The 22795-nt window shown below is 32.5% G+C and overlaps 2 protein-coding genes across 2 annotated transcripts in view; one reads left to right on the plus strand and one right to left on the minus strand.

Annotated features, from left to right (window-relative positions):
* Positions 1 to 22795, plus strand: part of LOC117115039 (pseudouridylate synthase 7 homolog) — a gene marked incomplete in the record, with an annotated part of 54801 nt that overhangs the window by 19867 nt on the left and 12139 nt on the right. The window contains 2 exon segments of the mRNA XM_033258686.1: positions 17407 to 17472; positions 18448 to 18510. Of these exon segments, the coding sequence (XP_033114577.1) occupies positions 17407 to 17472; positions 18448 to 18510 (129 nt within the window).
* Positions 4803 to 15298, minus strand: LOC117115038. The gene is made up of 3 exons (XM_033258685.1): positions 15142 to 15298; positions 11030 to 13224; positions 4803 to 10730 (listed from the first exon to the last, which is right to left on the minus strand). Exons 2-3 carry the CDS (start codon positions 13122 to 13124, stop codon positions 8968 to 8970), a joined length of 3858 nt encoding a protein of 1285 aa, XP_033114576.1. The 5' UTR covers positions 13125 to 13224; positions 15142 to 15298; the 3' UTR covers positions 4803 to 8967.

Here is a 22795-nt window from a genome sequence, read left to right on the forward strand (position 1 = left end):
CCTCAAGGTTGGGAGTCCAAGCCACAACTGATGCGCCAACCACTTCCACCCTATGAAGATAAGCTTATCTAATAGTCATGTTAAAGGGTGAGACTAGGACATATCTCCAACATTAAATTGACAAAGATAAAAAAATGTTAAAGACACAATGTATACATAGAGACCAACCTTAAATCATGAAGTTTAATTTAAAAATGAGCTAAATGAATGTATGTGTAAATAATCTGTTAATTATTAATTTATACAAATAAAAAGATTATTAAATTTGAAAGGGATTTTGAAATATTGAAATCTTCATGAGTATAACTTGAAAAAATTCAGAAGTATTTTTTATATCATTTCCAGACTTTTTAGACTTACGTCAACTTTAAAGATATGATAACCAAGATAGAGCTGCCGAGACAAAAGGAAGCCAAAAAAAATAAATAAAATGCAGTTATCTGTTTAACAGTAAAAGAAAGTATAACTAAAATGTCACTAGGAAGGCCATAAACTAAGCCTTAACTACAGCTGAACTAGTATTGAAATTAGCTTTGCTTAAAGAAGTCTAAACTTTGTGAACTAAAAAGTTTAATTTGCTAAATATACATAGTTTGAAATCAAGGGAATAACTCCATTAAATTGCAAGGATGTTTAAAAATTAAAATGTATGGTTTCCAGTTAAAATTAATAGTTTACCTTTCCTGTTAATATAATTTTATTAGATTTTGATTTAATGGGTAGTTAGGAAATTAGTTTTAATATATTACCAAGCAGCTTCCAACAGTTTATCGTGTTGAGTCAAGGAGTATGTAAAATGCTATGTCACCGAAGACTACAGGCAGATCGCATTTACAAGTTAAGCTTTCTGGATTAATTATTACTTATCAATTACCCCAATTAATTTACATTTTATTAAAAGAAGAGGTGTCTTTGTTGTCTTTGATGGCTTAAAGTTAACGATTATCAACCTTCTGCCCACTCATTCAATTTATTGTATTTGTTTTCTGTATATGTGTACCACGATTGTATTGTACTTTGCTTTTTTTTGGTGAATAAAGAATTAGAATAAGAATCAATAGTAAATACAATATAATTTAGATGGTAATAACATCTACCATAAATATTTTTAAGTGTTTATTAATACGATTTGAAAATATCAACCACTTAATGTTATCTGTAAGATAATAATGTAATACCGTATAGTATGCTGAGGCCAGGAAATAAGAGATCTTAAAATGTGCAGACTGTTTCAGACATGACATGGCTTACGTGTAGATTGGCCTACGTGTGGATGGCCTACGTGTCATTTGGTATTCATTGTATGGCAGCGTGTATGCCTGTGTTTAAGTAAGCTGATTGAGATTTTCTAGAGTGAATCAGTAATTCATATATAAGCATATACATTAGTTGTCTTTCAATCATGTGATGATTATCTGAGTCTTACAGTGTTATTAATTTTTTTATTTATATTTTCAAGTATCCTTAACAAATAGTATTAATAGCAATAGAATTTTTACTGAATACTAATTTAATTAAATTAACTAGAATTCTAATTCATTTCATTTCAATTAATTAATTTATCGAGTCACAATCAGTACAAGATGGTATTAATACTGAAACAATAGCCCAGATAAAAGAAAGGGTATAGAGAAACAAGCATAATTATGCTTTTACATTTGTAATCCTAAATTAATAATGATTATTAATAATAATAGTAGTAATATACCGTAATAATAGTAATAATATTAATAATAATCAAATAATAATAATAATATATAGCGCATATTATAAAACAATGTTAAAATAAAATATGCGTTTGACTGAAAGTTATGATGTTTCTTTAAAAAATAATGTTAGCTTTGAAAGTGGATATTGTAGAAGATTGCTTAAGATGTAATGGTAGAGAGTTCCATTGACTATTAGCTATAATTAATGTGAAAGATCTGTCACCAATAGTTTTTAAGTTACTTGGTTCAGTTATGTAACATTGCTGTAGGGCTAGCCTTAGTGGTAGAACAACATATATCACATTGTAGTTTGTGATGATGAGCCACCTCCATCAGTAATATTAAGACAATAATATATGTGATTTATCTATTATTTATAGCATAATTATGTAATAACTTGGGAAAAAATGGGATATTTTAAGGGTGTATACTACTACTTCCGCCTACTAGAATAGTTGATAGATCATCCAGATGATAGATCATCCAGATGATAGATAACCAGAAGGTCTTAGGCTAAATTTGTAACAATAATAACATAGTTACCAACCGTCTCGCATCGTGCAAGACGGTCCCGCATTCGAAAGGGATTTTGGATGAAACACGCGCATTAGTGATGGCTGCCGCAACAACGAATACAAGGATGATACTAGATGAGCACATTTGTAGGTTTAGAGGGAGAATGAGTGGGAGGAAAATCAGAACAAACATCCCCTTAGTCACCACATTGTTTAACATAAAAATTAGTGGGGGGGGGGGCTATGTATCATATGAATTGTTATTTAATTTTATTAGTTTTAAATAGTCAGTTAATATTCAATACATACATTTTTTAAGTTTATGTGGATTAAAGTTGAATAATGGAAATATTTATAAATTTATTCTGTTGTTTTGTTTTGTTATTTTTGATCAGACATAAATAGCACCTTCCACTGGGAACAGCCCCACAGATATTAACAATTTTTATGTAACATATAGTTTGTATTTTTTTAAAATTATTTTTCATTTATTTTTGCATTCCCATCATCACAAGGGCACAGCCCAATCAGTGAATTCAGTAATTCGCAGAACACCCTACCTGCCAGAAAGTCAACCAAACTAAGTATTGCATCTCTAGTAAAAAATGCCAGTGAAGGATCCAGGAATTTTTTATAGATGGGGCCACCTCAGCCCCACTGTGGTTGGGTCTTAGATAAGAAAATGTATAATTATGGCACCTCCTGATGGCTGGAAATGGCACTCTCAGACTTAAAATCGGAATATAATTTTCTTTTTTTATTTTTATTTTGAGGGGGCCCCTTTGAATCCACCACTGAATACTGAATAAAAGAAACTATTGTGGCCATGTGTATTTCAGTCTTCTAGCTCTTTTCACTTTTCTCTCTATTTAGGAATTAAAATAATTTTAGGTAAAAATATAATTAATATCAGAGCTCTGAGATCTAAGGCTGAAGTACTCATCTCTTTTAAAACGTCCTTTTCCAAACCTCTCAGTAAGACATAAAATAGACAAAATTAATATATATACATTAATTGGGGAGAATTACTCACTGATACATGACAAGAGATATAAGAAATAACTTATATTGGCATAGGCCTATCACTGGACATGTCCCGAGGGACGGAATCAAATTCCTCAAGTTCATTATGATGAGATGAAATTAACGCTAAAAACTAAAGCTAGTTTCTTAAAGCCAACATTATGGGTTGAGTCATACAGGATATGGGACCCTAACATAGGAAGTAACAGACGATGAAATGTCACCGCTGTTGATTGGATGAAAGAAGTTAAAAAGAAATTTACAGAGGGGGGAAGCTACATAGAAATGATTGCCCTCATGATAACACAGTGTTTCTGGGGTTTGAGACACTATGAAAAAAAAAAATATAAAAAATGAAATTTTAATTGAGGAATGGTGTTTGAGTCATCATAAGTAGATGTTAATTTCTTTTCAGTTTTTTTGTGATAAGAAATAAATGATGTTTACAATAATACTTTTTGACTGTTTTAGCAAATAAAAATTGGATTATTATCAAACTTTAAATTGAAACTAAAATATTCAGTTTTCTTGAATTATTATTAATTATTTATTACAAGATTCTTGTCTGCAATGCATTCATAGGAACTAATGTATTGTGCGTGATTTCTGTGTCAAAGGATAAATGCTATGGCGTTAGAAAGAGGAATTTCCAAGAACCTGTTCTGACGTATTGCATCTTTTTGATTTAGTTTTGACTAATTAGTTGGTAATGAATCTTATTAATTAGTTGGATGTGAATCATAGGTAATTATATACTGAAGTCATGAAGAGAATATGTTCTTGAAATGTGGTTAAAATGATTATGAAAATAGGTTATGAAGACATAGGAATGATTATAGAATTGTTTTTATGAGAATGCAAAGCATATTGTTAAATTATGGTTTCAGGACACATGGTATGGTTTTTCTTCCGTTGTTATAGTACATGCCCCTATCTCCCTTACTAGAGAAGGTTGCACTCCCCCCTGGATGCCTTCTGAACTAAAAACTTGCTTAGCAAAAACAAAATTACACTACAAAGTAGATAAAAATCACTTTACAGTATATCACCTTATTATAATAATAATACACATTTTTATTTATTATCCCTACTAACGTTCCTCTACTTTTCTAGCCGCTGGAACTCCTACACATACCGCATGTGATATATAGCAACAGATGGCCAACATTAAACATTAACATTATAATGTTATAGAACCACTGTGACAGTGGTTCTATTATTATTTTAATTGGTAAAAGTCAAAGGACAAGGTCAAGGTCACAGAAAGATAATGGAATCACCCACTTATTCAGGCAGTACTCAGGAAAGCAATGTGCCTGAATACAGCGGGTGATTCCATTATTTTCTTGAACTTAGGCTGCAGCACTCAAGAAAATAATCTGGAATACGATAGGTGGTTCCCTTATTTCATTGAAGGTATGCTTCGCCCATTCACGGACTGTGTATTGTTGGTACTGTATTCAGGCACGTGGCAGAGGTATGTCCTCTAGGGAGTGACTGCTCTAGTTATTACTGTATTTATTATTTGTGGACACAAAACAATATTCAAAATATATTTACTTTTAAAAGTCATATGATGCATATTGCACATTTATTAACTTGTTCCACTTGGGAAACATTACAATAATAAATTCATTAAATAAAATCTGCTCGATTCACTTCCCTTTTCTTTTATGATCTATATTTGTTGCATTGCTTACAATCTTAATAAAATGCAACTAGATATTTGTCTATCAAACTCATCTTAATGTCTGTTTACACTATCCAGTAATACCAATAAAGGTAAATCACATGTCGTTGTTGCAGAAATTGCGATAGTGTGAACAGAGCATAACATTGTTTGCCAAACAATATCTGTTTGCCAAACAATATCTGATAAAACAAATTGTTTATCTGTTCTTGAAGTCAAACAATTTGCTACTTCATTAGGCTTGTCTTATCAAAAATTGTGGAGACTGCAACAGCAATATATCACATATATTCACAAATATAATAAGATTTACAACACATACACATACATTATATCAATCAATCACAAAACATTTATAGAGCACCAGAATACACTGCAAGCAATGTAAGATCAGACTTAAATAATTTTCTGATTGGCTATTTTTCACCTGTGTACATAAATGAACTATTAACAAAAGTACAGAACACATAATGCTAAAAGGCAGAAAAAAAGAATGAGAACTATTATATACTATATATTTTAAACACAATATCTCACCTTGTGTTAAAACCTAAAAAAACATAAATAGCTAAATAAAAATATTTAATTGCTTATTTATAAAGATTAAATAAGTTATTAACTTCCAATAAAACACAAATTAAAAACAAATTCCAATTTCACTGATTAACAGACATATTTAAAAAAAAAAATGAGAACTATTATATAATATATATTTTAAACACAATATCTTAACTTGCGGTAAAACCTAAAAAAACTAAATAACTAGATAAAAATATTGAATTGCTTATTTATAAAGATTAAATAAGTTATTATCTTCAAATAAAACACAAATTAAAAACAATTCCGATTTCACTGATTAACTGACATATTTTCGATTAAAATCCTTAAATTGACCGGCCAATTTAAAGAGCTATGCAAAACTACAGGAATGGTATTATGATACATCTTGTTGATTCCAAAGGAAAAAATAATATTTAATTTAATTTTAATTAATTTTTAATTGAAAGGTAATAACTTATATGCAATACAAGACTTTTTAATACCTTGTTTAGCGAACTTATATTTTTAATTATCATCAGAGGAATGCGGAAAATGAATTTCCTAAAGCATCTATGGGGCGGAGAAAATAAATATACAATACTGTGTAGTAATAAGATTGATAAATGCTTTACATTTATAAAATTAACGAAGAAATATATACATCTTATTTTTGGCGATTTCAGGGGAGCGGAGGGCACAATAAAAAAAACATTTTTCTAAAAATTACTATATTCTTTTTGTGGTGGAGCGTGTGCTAACTGGCCAAAAATAAAATTTTATTTTCATTTGAAATCACCATCATTGGCAGTCAGAGGGTTTGCTAAATAAGGCATAAAAGAGTCTTGCCTAAGCACATTAAATAATAATTTTGTAAGTTTTTTTGCTCAACATATACAATATTTTTCAATATATTTTGAAAATTTTTCTGTAATATTAACAGTCTAGTGGTTTATAGTTATTCCATATGACATAGTTTCACAAGGGAAGACCAGCCCTGGTATATGACAAAGTGAAATATTTGCAAAATTTGCCTATAGATATATTTGCATATAGCAATTTGCATATTCATTGCATAATGAATACATTTGCATATATTTTGAATGTACACAATTCACCACTCAGCGGCACAACCAGCAAGAGAGATTCAATTGGTAAAGGAGTTTCCCTAAATGAATCTTGTTGGTAATTTTAGACTAATAATAAAACATAAAAAGCGCTAATATATTGCGATAAAAGGGAGAATTCAGTAACAAGCCTGTGCAGTAGTGTCATACTTTTTTATAATGCATTTGAATCTGATATGGAAAATTGTATTCTCCTTGATTTTATATCTTAAAATATATATAAATTTTAAACTATATGTAATACCAAAATATATTTCTATTTTGTAATCAAATTCATGCTTTAGAATCACCTCTGGTGGTTTGTGTTCAGTCATGCGTAACTTTCAATCATTTATCTTGCATTCAAGCTCTTGCATCAAAAATATTTGTATTCAGTATTTACATCAGTTTTTTAATCATATTTATATCAATATTATATTATTTGGCACTGCGATACACCCATGGTCACTGTGATTACAGCTTCCCAAGTTGTAAAATAAAGTAACTATTATAATCATAAGTTTAAAGACTGCATAGGAAGGTATTAATTTATGGTGTTACTTCCAGTGGCCTTCCTCCTCTACCTGTGAAAATTCCTCCCTGGCCCCTCTTTTCGAATTCCCTGATCCGCCACTGCAATTGTTTAATTTTGCGTGCCACCAATTTTTATTAATTAATTTAGAACAGCTGCTGAGAACGAATATGCCAATCTTGAAATAGTTATGAAGCCGATTATCAATAGTATTTATACGATGAATTTTCTGATAACTAGGGAATTCCCCTATCACATCAAAAGGCCCGGCAATTAATCTTGCACCAGTGCCCTTTAGCACCTACTGTAGTTACGCTGCTGGTTAAATTAATTATTTTTCATGTTACGATCATCATTTTTTCATTAGTTGGGTTTACAGTGATCACAGGTGCATTGAAATACAGCATATTTGATAGTCCATATGTCATCCATCTTTTTTAAAGTACAGTATATTCACATAGTAACATTTTTACAATACCATCCTAAACATACTATTGTAACAGTAGCATTCTGTTTCTAACATCAACATGTGCAAATAGATTATCAGTATAAATGAGGCCATATGTAATATGTATTGCATCACAACCATTCATAGCTTGGAGAGCTCAGGATGTTTGCATTTTCAACACATGAATGAACACAGGTACCCTAAAATTAAATTCCATGCAAATTCTACATATTGGTATTCTCGGTCCTGAGTTAATCTGATAGATTATAATATAGTAAAGCTTTGGTAGCAGACACACATTTTTTGTGGATGAGACCTAAACAAACATAAAAACTTTATAGATGATGATAATATAAAGATAATAATAATAATATAGTATATTTATTACATATTTGAGATATACTGTTTTATAAAATAAACTCAAAATATAATGAAAGCACTGAATTATTCATTTGAAAGGATTTAATAACAGAATAATTGATTAACAGACTATTTTTTATATCCTTAAAATTGATTACCAGCCAATTTAAGGGCATATTAAAATAATAGAGGAATAGTGGTATTTATGCATTCTTTAATTTCCAAAGATTTTTTTTCATTTTAATTTGTAATTGAAAGCTAATAACTTACATGGTAAGGCAAGACTTTTTCTTTCCTTGTTTCGCAAACTTATTAGAGGTGGGCAGAAAAAAATTAAAATAAAATTTTGTTTTCTTGTTCAGCAAATAGTTTTTCCAAAAACCTCCTGATGGAGGATAAAATAAAAATAACTTTTTATTGCTGAATGTAAGTGGTATTGTAATTGGAAGATTAAATGCTTTAAATTTATATAAATAGGAAGAAATATACATATCTTATTTTTGGAGATCTCAAGGCCACTGAGCAGCGGGCTTAATAACAATAAAGAAAAACTTTTATTTTTTTCTGATATTTTCAATTTTTTTTGCGGTGGTGGATGTGGACTAATGGTCCAAAAATTTTATTTAATTTTTATTATAAATTATCAATATTGGAGGGTGGTGGGTTTGCCAAACAAGTTATAAAAAAGTCTTGCCTAATTAAAAAGTAAACAAGGACAAAATACATTTAAGCATTGGCAGTGAGTGTCTCATCTTAGGAATAGAAAAGAATCCACATACAAAACCTGACAAGCAGAGATACATGTTCCCCCCATTCCACCATATGTGTAGACTACCCATGCATCTGCTGTTACTACTGACACAAAATCTTTTTTAGCCATAGAAATTAGCTTTTTAAAATAGTATTTTCGTACATTTTATAGAAAAAAAATTGTAGAAAAACACATGAAAATAAATAATATAAATTGATATTGGTATGAATAAAATTTTTATTTTTTTTGCAATTTATTTCCATTAAGGTAGAAAAGGTTACATATTGAGTATGAACTTACTCCAAATCTGACTGTATCTGGAGACGTCTCTTTTGTGGTTTAGGCTTGATAGCTTTTGGTGGTACAGCACTGGGATTGAGGTACATCATGGATGGAATTTGAGAGTTCATCTCAAGCAGCATAACATTGTCATTGTTTGGTGAGTAATACACCGTCTCGGGCCTGACTACCGCACGTGCTGGCCTAACTGCTGCTCGACCCTTCTTCTGTAATCCTTTCTTCAGGTTGTCTGCCCTCATTTGAATCGTTTCAGCTGGCTTTTGTTTTTTATGGTTGTATCGGTAATATGCCACTGATGCTGTTATTGCCACCAACAAACCAAGCCCTCCGAGCGATACTGTTAAGATAGAGATGTTATCTTTAGCATGTGACTTGTCGGATTCGTTTGTGTGCACTGAGATGCAGTTGCCGTCACTAAGACTGCTTTCGCCACCCGTGTTGTAAGCCACAACGCAAACACGATAATTTGCTTCTGTTTCAAGCTGATGTAGTGTGAAAGACTTGACGTCTGGATCGAGTGGCATGCTTACCTCAATGGGGTCGGTTCCACCAAGTTTTCGGTAAAGCACTTTGTAACCAGAGAGGTCGCCGTTTATCTCCCCTTCTTCCCATTGAATCTGGATAAAGTTGCTGTGTGTATTTATTATTTCCACATTAACTGGTTGACCCGGAAGTAAAATCTCACAGTACCGTCCACCCCACTCTTCTGTACACGCACACTTAGCCTTGAGAACTACAGGCTCAGCGACAGCTGCAGGCACTGCTGATTTGTTTGTCACTTTTGGTTTCGTATTTATCCTTTCATCAGAGGCGCCCTCTACGGCATCTGCAGGAACTTCTGCACATTTACCTTTATGTAGACAAGGGCTTGGTGTACAAGGATGTGGATCGTAAATTATCTCAGTTGTTAGGGATGGTACATTTGTGGGGTGAAATGGAGGTAATATACGGGGATGTTTGCTAGGCAACACATTTCCTGTGCCGGGAATTATTACGCCTGGAGAACCAGCTCCAGGAATCCATGGATTTCCAACTCCAGGATTTCCAACTCCAGGATTTCCAACTCCAGGATTTCCAACTCCAGGATTTCCAACTCCAGGATTTCCAACTCCAGGATTTCCAACTCCAGGATTTCCAATACCTGGATTTCCAATACCTGGATTTCCAACTCCAGGATTTCCAACTCCAGGATTTCCAATTCCAGGATTTCCAACTCCTGGATTTCCAACTCCTGGATTTCCAATGCCAGGATTTCCTATTCCTGGATTTCCAACACCAGGAGTTCCTATGCCAGGATTCCCTCCTATTCCAGGATTTCCAACTCCTGGATTTCCAATGCCGGGATTTCCTATTCCTGGATTTCCAAAACCATTGTTTCCTATGCCAGGATTTCCTCCTATGCTAGGATTTCCTCCTATGCCAGGATTTCCTCCTATTCCTGGATTTCCTCCTATTCCTGGATTTCCAATTCCAGGAGTTCCTGGAAATCCAGGTCCAGTATTTCCAGTGCCTGTATTTCCAGTACCTGTACCAGTTCCTGGATCCCCAATACCAGGAGTTCCTGGAGATCCAGGTCCAGTATTTCCAGTGCCTGTATTTCCAGTACCTGTACCAGTTCCTGGATTCCCAATACCAGGATTTCCAGCTCCAGCATTAGGTCCATTTGGCTTTACAGTTACAGGAATTGAGCCACCACTGTTGCCTGTTCCTCCAGCACCTCCAGTTGGAGGCTTAGGCCTAGCCCCTGGTGATCCTGCACCTGTAATTAAGTGGAATAGATTGAGGTAATTTATTTTCTTAAATTATAAGGAGGAATTTTTAATATTATCATGGAGTTCATTTTAGAAGAGAATATGTATTGTATTGAATAAAGTGATAAATTTAAATGAAATACATTTTTTAAAGATCAAAATATAAAGCTAATTTATCAATTAACATTTTACGGTAATGCATATGCTATTGCCTGGGTGTTATGCCTGATTTAACAGTAAGACGTAATCTCAAAATTATGCAAGTTAATATGTAAGCAGGTGGATTTAATTAAACAAAATTTTTTACCTGGTGCTGTGACTCCTCCTGCTGGTATGGAATCCACAACTAAGATGTTGTAAGTAATAGATGCAACCCCTCTGCTATTAGTTGCTGTACATGTGTATGGTCCTGAATCTGTATAAGTGGCACTCTGAATAATAAGGGTTCCATCCGTAAGTGCGGTGACGTGCTGCTGTGCATTGATGTTGGTCATAGTAGGCAACTTGCCGACAGTTATCATTCTAAATGAAGGCAGTATCCACTCTTGTTGTGCAACTACATGCTCGTCTAGGTCACATGGTAATTTGGAATGTGTTGACACCAAGATGTATATCTTCAAAGCTTTAGGTTGCGACACGATTCTTGGAGAGACACACGTGAACGGATTACCAGAGACTGTATTCATTACTGTTTTTATTGGATCGTGAGCATACTTTGAGGGTGCTCCACATACGGTTTGCGTTAAGGAAAACATCTTGTTTTGGTTTGCGTGGAACCAGTCTATGAATGGCAAGATGGTACAATCACAATTTATAGGGTTGTTGGAGATGTCAAATCTTCCAAGAGCAGGCATGCCAGCGAGAGCAGAAGCCTGCACAAGAGTGATTGCATTATGGTCTACTTCTAAGCTTCTCAAACTCACAAGACCTGAAAACATAAATGCATAAAGAGTTGGAATCTGGTTATTATCCAGCCGTAGATTTAACAATGCTCCAAGGTTCCTAAAGGCTTGCACGGACACATCACGTATCTCATTGTATTGCAAATGTAAAGTTTCAAGCGAATTCAGTTGACTCAGAGCAAACATACTCTCGTCAACGTATGTTAGTCTGTTATCTGAAAAATCTATCGAACGGAGTTTCGACAATCCTGCCAGCACTCGTTCTTGAACAATATTGATTCCACATTTTGGCACTGCAATATGTTCCAGAAGTCGATTGTCTTTGAAGATGTCATTTTGCAATGTGTTCAAATTACTGTCTGTAATTTTGAGCATTTTTAAATGTGGAAGACCGTAAAAAGTTCTTGCATCAATGCCAATCAAGTGGCTTAGAACGATGGTCTCCAGATTAGGTAGGTGGCTAAAAACGTCTGGAGGTAGCGTTCCAATTTGTTTGTTTTTAGAGAGGTCTATTGAACGCAGGTTATTGAGACCTGTGAACATGCTTGGAGGCACAGCGCGTAGCTTGTTCTCTTGCAAGTTAATTTCTCGCAATCTTGTCATTCCGAGAAAAATGCCACTTGGAAGACGTGTCAAACGGTTTCGTTGTAAATCAAGGCTGCGAATATTTCCTGCTAAACGAAAAACCATTACATGAAGTCCTGCGATCAAGTTATCACTTAACGCAAGGTAATCTAGATTGCGTAAGTTGCGGAAAAGATTTGGGGGAATTACTGTGATCTTATTTGCATTCAAGTAGATGTTGCTGAGTTCTAAATTTCTTAAAAAGATTGTGTTCTCAATTTTTTCAATATGATTGTCGTGAAGATTCAGAAACTGTAAACTTTCCAAACCAAGAAAAGGACTATTTTCAAGAGAAGTGATAGAGTTCTGATACAGTTGGAGAACCTGTAAAGAACGAATGTTTTTAACTGCATACGGTACTTCCGTCAACATGTTGCCAGCAAGCGTGAGATCTGTCAGGTCCTCCTGTCTGCGGAATACACTGTCATCCAACATTTGTATCGAATTCCAACCAAGATTAATCAAACCTAGATTGCGGTTAAAATCAAAAACTCCATCTTCAATATACTGGATGATGTTATACGATAAATCTAGATATTGGAGATCAAGAACAGAGCGAAATGATGATCGTTCAATGTTGCGAATTTTATTATTGTTTAAAAGTAGGATATCTGTTTCTAAGGGCAGATTTTTTGGGATGAAGTTAAGCTGTTTATTGGCGCAGTCTACTTTGCGATAGACTCCTTGACGAAGGGGATATAAATAAGCATTGGTGATGGTACATACACATCTGTTCGGACAAGGTACAGTTCGTGGCCAAGTTGGTAAGGCACGTTGAGCGTTTGGTTGAATATCAGGCTGAACACCTTGCAGAGCACCAACCAATTCAATCAAAATCACTCCTAGAATCAATGCAGACATCATTAGCTTGTTCATTTTTGTCAAATTTAAAATCTGCTACAGAGGAAAATGTTTACAATCATACCCTTATGCTCTAACTTCTTGATATCAATCCACCGTTAATTTTTCTGAACATCTGTAAAATAAAATTTAAAAATGTAAAAGTTATAGATTAACAATATAAATAAACAAATATATGGTAATGAACAAAACAAAACCCACCATATCAGTAAACTTAATTATATCACAGATCCTATGTGATTATATATTATGCACACTTCGTCGGAAACTATAAAAGGATTTAATTTAAAAAATGACAATTCAATTAAAACCCAAGCTTCTACTACATCTACAGCAAGGTATACAAAACTGTAAGAGGCTTTAAAGACTGTATAGAGAGCTTTATAATGTCCTAGGCCCCACTTTACCAGCAGAAAACTAATTTCTTTATAAAGTACAGAAAAATATGTTAAACCAACACACACCTAAAGCAAAAGGAAGCACAAGGTTCCTGATAACTACCTCATGACTGTGCCAATTTCCTATAAATTAAATCGTTACAAATTTGTCTTTTCTGGTCTAAATTCAAAGCAATGTCTACATCATATACATGTGAGATGTATTTAATTAACAAATGTTAAATACAATCTTTAGCACTATTTTGTATTAAAAAAGAAAAAAGAATCAAGAAAAACTGTAATCCACCAATTTATTTCTTTATAATTATTACAACCAATTGCAGGATATGTGCCTCAGGGTTTTTATAGTTTCATTAGCCATAATCGTGTACTATAGTATTTATGTAGCTAGATGCAGTATCACAACCATATGAAGCAGCAAATAGTAGGAATACTGCCAATGAAACAAGCCACACAGATTTATAATTGATTTTAAAATTGAATATAATGTAAAATCAAACATATAATTATCATAATTTTTAAATCATTTGAATTTATTTATCACTAATTTAATTAGGCAAATTTTATGCCAAGGTCATGTTTAAAATTGTACTGCGATTGAAAATGACAATTGCTAATAATAAACAATCATATACTGTATTATTTTCAAAATTAGTTTCTGTTTTCCAGTACACCAAATGGCAGTATGTTTATAAACCATGAATGTCATTACAGGGGTCACAGGTTGGAAGAAATCCCTTTCCAGGAGTGGTCTGGTTAAATGAGCTTTCTAACATATGTGCAAGACAAGCCATATAACAGTCACTTGTCGCAGATCCTGCCTGATTTCTCAAATATTGCTCTTTAAGCAGCTGTATATTTAAACTCCTGTAACTTCATAACGAAATGTTGGATTTAAATGATTCTTTAACCATTTTATAGCTCTCATTTTACTTTTTAATTCTGTTATTAATTAAAAATTGACTAATTAATATTAAATTGTATCATGCTTCAGTTTTGTGTAATCTTGTCCTGTATCTGTTCTTCATTGTGATTGGTGAATTCAAATTGATGATCTCAGACTATATTGCAGAATATTAAATGTATAAATATACTTGACCTTCCTGGGAACTCCTGATTGGTCAGTTCTCATACAGTGAATATGAATCACACAAAAAGTCTGACATCCTCAACTTGATTCAATATTCATTTGTAAACATATCTAAGTGAATTTTTTTTGTGAGAGAGCTATCTCTACTTTTGTGAAGATTATATCATTAAGTATTTGAAAAAAAGAATTTTATATTGAGATTATAAACTGAATGCAGCAATTGCATGAAAAAATGTTATATTTGATAATGCTTTGATGAATAACTTGGTGTATATTATTCTTTAATGTAAATAATATTGATAATGATACTCACATTAGGTAACACTGACTTGTGATTAGTGTACAGTATCAACAGCTATTTTAGCAATGGTAACTGAGAAGACTTATTCTGTACTTAAGGAATGGATTATTTGTGTTAAAAATTTGGAAATATTCTCATTTGGAAATTCTAAACCTCAAAAAATAAAGATAAACAAAATAAACTCCTGATGTTAAATTCAATGACTAAAGCCATAAAATAATTTTAAAATGTCCTTAAACTCACCGTTTTTGTTGGTTTACTCTTAAAACCCAGAAGTTTTAGTCCACGGGGCACTGTCGGTTGAAGTCCTAGGAAACTCTGTTCTGATTTCGCATTTTGCACAATGACACATTTCACTGCCACAGACCATACCACGATCAAAGAAATCAACCAATCATACACCTTCAAATCAAGTTGCTACAGGAACGAACTTACTTACTAGGTCAGTGCTCGTCAATGCAATACTTCTTTTAGGGAAAAGAAATATGAAAGCTTTCAAATAGTTTTCACTGATGCGGTATTTATCTGCATCCCGGCACGTTTGCTGCCTTTAGATAGGTTCAAAGAATTAGACTAATGACTTGTGGGTGTGCGTTAAATACTCTTTTGATACGATAGTGAATTTCAATAGTCCGTATTCATGGGTAGCGTTAGTATTATCTAAGTTTTGCGATATATGACAATGGTAAATGTGGTGATGCACGTGCTGTGCTTTTGGTGTTAATTTTGTATGTTGATATGTTTGGCAAAGCTGTACAGGTTTGTGATTTGACAAAAGAATGACTTCCTTTAGAATTCCCACGGTTAATGGGACGTAATGACTTGTAAAGGATGAAGCATGATTGTAATAATTAAATAACTGATAAAGTCAAACTTTAAGAATAATCTAATTTATTCAAGCAAGTGAATTCAGATTTGTTCATTAAGAACAATTATTGTTATGAAACTTTTATAACCTTGTTTTTTTTTTTGTCTAAAGATTTTGTGCATCAATGATCCTTGACCCATAAACTTTTATTTTCTTTTTAATAATTTTTATTCATATTTTATAGGATAATAAAACTTTTCAAATTTATTACACATGATTTGTAATTTTTATTATAATATTAAAATAAGTAATAAATTGTTTTATTTCAATATTCATTTTATATTTTTTGAAATGTTTAATATTTTAATTTCTAATATTTTAATTACATCAAATAGCAAAATCGCTTGGGTTTTTAAAGAAAATCTGAGAAATGCCACTATGAAGTTTCTTATAATGTAAAGATCATACATAAATTTAATATGGTGGCGACTCAGTCAGAGCACTAAAATATAAATATAAAAGGTCTATATCTACTACTATTATTTTTGTCATATCAGTATATTGCTTGATAAAAGGTTTTCTCAAAATGTGCTACATGAAATTGGCTGAGTGGAAAGAATTTAACTCCCTGTGACATCCAGCATGTTAAATTAAGTTATGATATCAAAAAAATATTTTTAAAAAACTGTTCACATTTCTGACAAATGTTATCAACAGCTGATATGATATGATTCAGCAGTGAAACACTCTTCTATCTGTTGCCCATTATCTGCAGCTTTCTCACACATATCATGATCAGTATAGCTTATCGCAATATTTCATCGGTCCTAGATGACTAAGGTCTAGAGGAAAATGCGTAGTGTTAGGCCTACTGAGAAAAAAGGTTCCAGACACAGGAGTAAGTCTGGTTAAAAATAGTGATTACTAACTATTATTGACAGTTTAAAATCAATGAAAGAAAAGAACTAAATTAATGAAGAAGTCAGAAGAATTGTTGGAGGAGAAGAATTATTGTTTTTGCAAGTGTTGAAAATTGGATAATGATGGATTAGATATCCGTAGACACCATTACTTCCAGTCTAACCATTACTTTGCATTTAATTACCAATTTTGATTTGTATAACATATACTGGTACACATTTTTTTAAATTTTTTTATTGTTGTGGTATTGAATCTGCAACTCTTGGGAAACCATACCAATGTATTAAGAGAGTATTTTGAGAATAACGATTTGATTTTATTAGAAAAGAATGAAAACAATAAATTTCGATATTAATTTATTAAAAAAAAAAAAGATAAATTAATGTGTTCATATTTAGGATGAGACAAGACAAGATGTGAAAATCAATAACGTAAACACAGTGCGGTGCCAGAAAATCCTGGGCGAAAATTCCAAGGTTCTTGATGGGGTTTTATTGTTATATACCTTGCCACTGACATCATCGCCATGTTTATGACGCTCAATTTTCTCATTTGCCTTAAACAATTGTAAGTCTGCTGCCAAAAGCCCACGTAATATTCTATTTTTAGAATATATTAAACGAAACGTTTACCACGCCTACTATGCCTAAACTGCCACTGAATGATTTTGGCGAAAAAACAAAAATACAGTTATTTGTACAGAGGTTCTCTGATCGGGTTCGAAAAAGGAACTGTTTAAAAACATAAAGATAACATGTTTAATTGTGGATATTTTGCAGGGTCACCGCTACAAGACTTAGCCAGTTGAATAAAGTGCTTCGTGGCATTAAGCTTGGGAATTTCAGGTAGGTCTCGTCATCATCTGTTACTATAGAATTACATTCTCATTTATTATATTTTTCTGTAACAAATTTTATTCTAGATTAATGGGTGAATGTTCAGCTTGCAATCTGAGGGCCCTGGGCCAAAAATTGATTTGATATCATATTAAACACATGAGCTACTATTGGTTTTTTTGACTGGAAATAAGTTGACTTTACATCTGAAGTGACACTACCACCACTACTATAAGGAGGTGCTGTTTTTTTCCCCATTTTTTCGCTGTTTTAAAGATTAATTGACTGATTGTGAACTACGTTTTCTGCCGAGTAAACCAATGCCCTGCTGACATTGGTTCAGGAACCCAAACTCTAGTGTAGTAGTAGGAAATGGCTCTCAAAAAATCCTTGATAATTGATTCTGCCAATTATTATCTGGAGCCACACCCAAGATTAAATCTTCTAATGAGGCTCTGTTGCATAATTAACCTTTCCCTTCTGTTCCCCACCCCCAGTTTTTTTTTTGTTCTGGAGTTGTCAATTCTTACTGTTACTCTTGTCACTGACCAATATCTATCCTTGGAATTCTATCAAAACCATGTCATTGTCAATTTATATCCCAATCTGAATCATGAAGTTTATTCGGGTCATGAAACAAAGAGATTCTTTTAAAAATGACACATTTTAATTATGAAGTAAAGATAAAAAATCAGCAACACATATCACCAAATAATATCCATGAATCCATGATGATTCAATTACACTAATGCCCTAGAGTGGGGACAAAATTATCCAGAACATGGTTGATAATCTGTGCATGTTACGCCATCCATCCGCCTACGACAAGTACTGTATGTGCATATTCCTACACCAAGGACACAGACGTTTTCATTCATGTTTTAAAATGAAATTTTCTTATAAACTACATTAATTACATCTATGAATAACATTTCATCATCAGTAATCCAAATTGATAAAATGGTATTTATATTTTTTCTTCAGTTATGTTAAGACACCGCTGTCATTGGGCAACCTGTCTGGAAACCATTTTGTTATCATTTTAAGGTATGTGTATGCGAATGGTACTGCTATAATTAAATCAAACAAATGTTAACAAAAATTTATTTTAGAAAATTATATGATTTGTAATATCCGTAGTTTTTTTTTTATCTTATTCGGTATGAGTTAAAAACTGGTTTGACACCTGGATACAGGTGGCTTGACACCTGGATGCAGGTGTCAACAGGCATTGTAATAGGTTTCATGTGTTTGTATAATAGACAGTAGTTACAAGTATAGTGGAGCTAAATAAAAAGCTGAAAGGTGTGCATGGTCTGTATTGTCTATGGACCCTCTTTTGCCCCACCATGGATACTTACTGTATCAATGGCAGGAAATGGAATTCTCAGGCTAAGTTTTCATTTTCAAAAATTGTTCTCTATATGGCTTTAAGAAAGCATCTTTTTTACAACAGATAAACAAAAAGCAGAATGAACCATTGTAAGCATTACTATTAGGATGTCATTGACGGCTATTAGGCCACCATTTTGTCTAGATAAAATGTGGCTATACTGTACTGCTTTGCAATCTATCACAAAACCTCAAGGTGTACCAGAACAGCAGAATAAATTTGGGCTGGCTTTGTGGTTATGATGCATATTCAGTCTAAAATATGGCTACAGTATAATCACTTTATCACCAGCAATTGCGGGATTTTACTCACATCCGTTAGCACCTCTTCATAATAACTCTCATAAGTCACTCCACGCACAAAGACACGTAATCCGTGGCTTCACACATATTTACATCATTGGCTTAGCATGTCAATATCAATGCAGTTTTACTTTATGTCTGTACACCAAGATAAATCAGGATATAAGAATACCAATAGCTTAATATAGAGTATATATATATTTTATAGTAGTAGTTTTTTCCATCCAATAAATTGCTCGTTCCTCTTCCAGTTGTCTTTTGGATAGGAGGGGGAAAAAAAATCTTGGGATGAAGTACAACTGTTGATGAAAAAACAACTTTGTACATTTACTAAAATAGAGAATTTTCTCCTTGACACCCCACCTCCTCCCTCCTTGGCAACATCACTGGTGACATTTCCTACAGAACTTCTGTGTATCTGCATTTTAAGGCAATTAGGACAAGATTGAGAGTATCCAGGAATCCTTTATTCCCTTTCTGTTTGCTGTATTTTGGTTTACCTATTGGCTTTTCACTTTGGTAGCATGCATCATAGTACTGTACAATAAATACATTAAAAAAATTTCTTATGCAAACCTATCGGTAAGCCAATCAGTCAATTATTAAATTTTATACCTGATTGTATAAATGAATTTTTAAAAATCCATTCAATGAAATATAAAAATGCAATAAATATAATATATTTATTAATACCAAAGTTGACCACCGCCAATCACTAGGACTTTTATTTCAAATAATGACAACAATATGTCTTTATTCCCTTTATATTTGCAATAGATAATATTTACATTTAATCAGAATCAAATACCTTGTAATATATTTTATTTCCTTGTGAATTCGTTGAATTGATCAGTGATAAATTTTTTTCCCTGGAGAACAGGTCCCTGGTACGGTTATTCACCAAACGGTTTGCCTGCTAATTGGCACTCACTCTCAACAGCTGATTGCCTCTGTTCCTTGCTTACTCTCTGTATTTTTGATATATTTAAATTTCAGAATTATGCTTCGTATCTGTAACAGAATTTGTATATTTCACTGATGGAGGCACCAACTGAGGAAGCAAAAATAAGCTCCCCTGCCTATACAGGCCGAGCTCCTTTCTCCCCAAGAAAGGGAAAAACCATAGTGCAGGCTAAAACATTCAGAACAGCTTAAAAAAAGGCCATGCCAGAGCTTCGATCCTAGAACCACAGAGGTATTATTGAGAAGGAGATCACTCGCAAAAGCTTCGCACACACAACACTATGCAGTTTCCACCTTAAAGCTAATACATTTATCTTTCAAGAAATACCAAACATAATTTGTACAAAAAAGAGTTTCAAATTTAATGAAACTTTCAACTTGAATTTCTATAAATTGGATAAAACTCGATAATTCTAATTTGAACAGATATTAATTGGAGTGAGTGAGAATTATAATATATCTAAGTCATGTTAGGGTGAACGAGAGTGGACTATTTGCAAATTCAGTCCAAAGTAAGAGTAATTTTTAGTTGCCTCAGCTTTAGTCAAATCAGTTAATCTTTAGACAGAATTATAATGAACACAGATCTAATTGCAACAGAAATATTTTGCGGAATCTGTTACATAATATACATACTAAAAGTCCTAAAGAATAATACCCATATTTGGGTGTAATATGACATCATCATGGCCATATTTGGTCGCAGCACATTAATTTGTCACATAAAATTGAAAAGTGTGTAAAAATATTATGCCGAGCAATTAAAATAGAAAAATAAAATTAAACATTTTTTAATTGCCTATATAGCATTACAAGTTAGTAGATTGCAATTTAAAAGGTTTTCCGGACCAATTAACAAACGATTTAAAGAATTCCGCTCATTATATACTACTTTCAAATTGGCCAGCAATCAAGATTTTAGTAAATCAGCAAAAAAAAATTTTTTTATGTGCCTCATTGGAAATTGATAACCTATTTATCAATTTAATTGAGCAATTAAATTGTTCTCAGTGAATTTGTTTTTTTTCCCTTAGATTTCAACATACTGTAGGCAGTATATCTTCCTTTAACAATAATTCAACTTTAATTGTTTGTATTAAACATCCTACAATATACTAGGCCTAAATATTACATTATAAATCATTGTTTATTGAGTATAACCATAGAAAGGCATTTTAAAATTTAGATATGTTAAAGCATTATTTACAAAAAATCCCTCTGAAGATAGACAACTGATAAAATTCCCTGTCATTTTTCCTATCAATTCTGAAAAACAGCTTTACAATATGAACCACAAATAAATTTTATATTAAAGTGGAGTACAACAAATTAGAAAGTTTGTTATTGTAAAATATGCACATTAAACCAAGGACTTTTATTGATTAAACTTATCTGAAACACTGAAACCCATTTTTTTTCTTCAAAATACAGCTTAATACATATTTTTCAAATAAGTTTTTTAAGATATATGAAATTGATGTGGCATATAACATAACTCATTTTATCAAGGCTTTTCATATGAACAGTTAAAAACCATAGAAACCCATAATAATAATGCCTTACTTTTACTTTTGAAGATTTTTTTTAAGTTACACAAAGATTTAATTAATTGATTCATTCATTTAATTTATTAAAAGGGATTAGCATCTTTATAATAAACCCAAAGTAAATTTTGTTTTTTATGTACATCATCAAAATAGAATACATTATTGTAGTGTGCTTAAATTGCAGCATCTGCCGGGCAATAGTTTGGAATTATTGTATTTCATTTGACATAATATGTATCCTTACAGCGTAATCAAATTAACGCAGAAAGGTCAAGTACATGGTTAGTACAAACCGTCTGATGGCCATGGCCACAAGTACAATATCTTTGATTGGCTGTCTTTGACCTCATGACAGGTTACATTGTTGAGCTTTAAAACCATCGCATATACAAAACGAAATTGAAATATCAAGAACATTGTCGCTTTCTAAACACACTATTGTTTTCCTGATAAATAATGTGACACTTAGCACATTTTATTGATGTGCTAATTTTGCAATATGAAACAAAATTATTAATATAATGATATTGTTTTTGTCGAAATGAGAGTTTAATGTTTATGAGAGCTGAAAGTGAATGCTATACAACAGTACTTAAATGAACTTCATTAACTTTTACATGGTATTATTTTATTGTCGCACTGATAGACAGAAACGGCAAAGAGCAGGGAGATTATCTAGAAAAAGTTTGCTCCCAAAGCCTCCTCCTCCCATAAAAACCTGCTGAGCAAAATAAGTCGGCCTACACTCAAAGAGTTAAATATCAAATCATGTCACCTTATTTCTGTATCTAGTTACTCTCACTTTCCCATCACATTCTTCATCATCCCCCTACCTCCTAACTAGGTGTGTCACTGGCATCGGTAAATATTTAAAGTGACAGAAATATTAAACTAATCAGAAGAATGTTAAACAAAGTATTTAAATATATAGTGACTTTTGATAAAAGCTATGTTTAGCCTTGTTCTAATTTTAATGTATATGCTTATCATTTGATTGAACAAGTTTAAACATAGCCTTTATCACATCGCAGGCATAAAGTTAGACCTTGTAATGTGCATGGACATTCAGACATTTTAGCTCAACCGGTAGGTAAAGTCACAAGCTAGGTTCATATGGGATTATAGCC

The sequence above is a fragment of the Anneissia japonica genome, unplaced genomic scaffold (assembly GCF_011630105.1).
Source record: "Anneissia japonica isolate Jap-2015-1 unplaced genomic scaffold, ASM1163010v1 scaffold24_len2511860_cov200, whole genome shotgun sequence".
Classification (NCBI taxonomy): Eukaryota; Metazoa; Echinodermata; class Crinoidea; order Comatulida; family Comatulidae; genus Anneissia; species Anneissia japonica.

Bases quoted from the DNA above. Each gene is read 5' to 3' on its own strand.
- LOC117115038 (XM_033258685.1), bottom strand. From the start codon at position 13,124: ATGAACAAGCTAATGATGTCTGCATTGATTCTAGGAGTGATTTTGATT. The intron at 10,731-11,029 runs GTAAAAAATTTT...ACTTAATTACAG, and splicing joins AGGAGGAGTCACAGCACCAG to GTGCAGGATCACCAGGGGCT.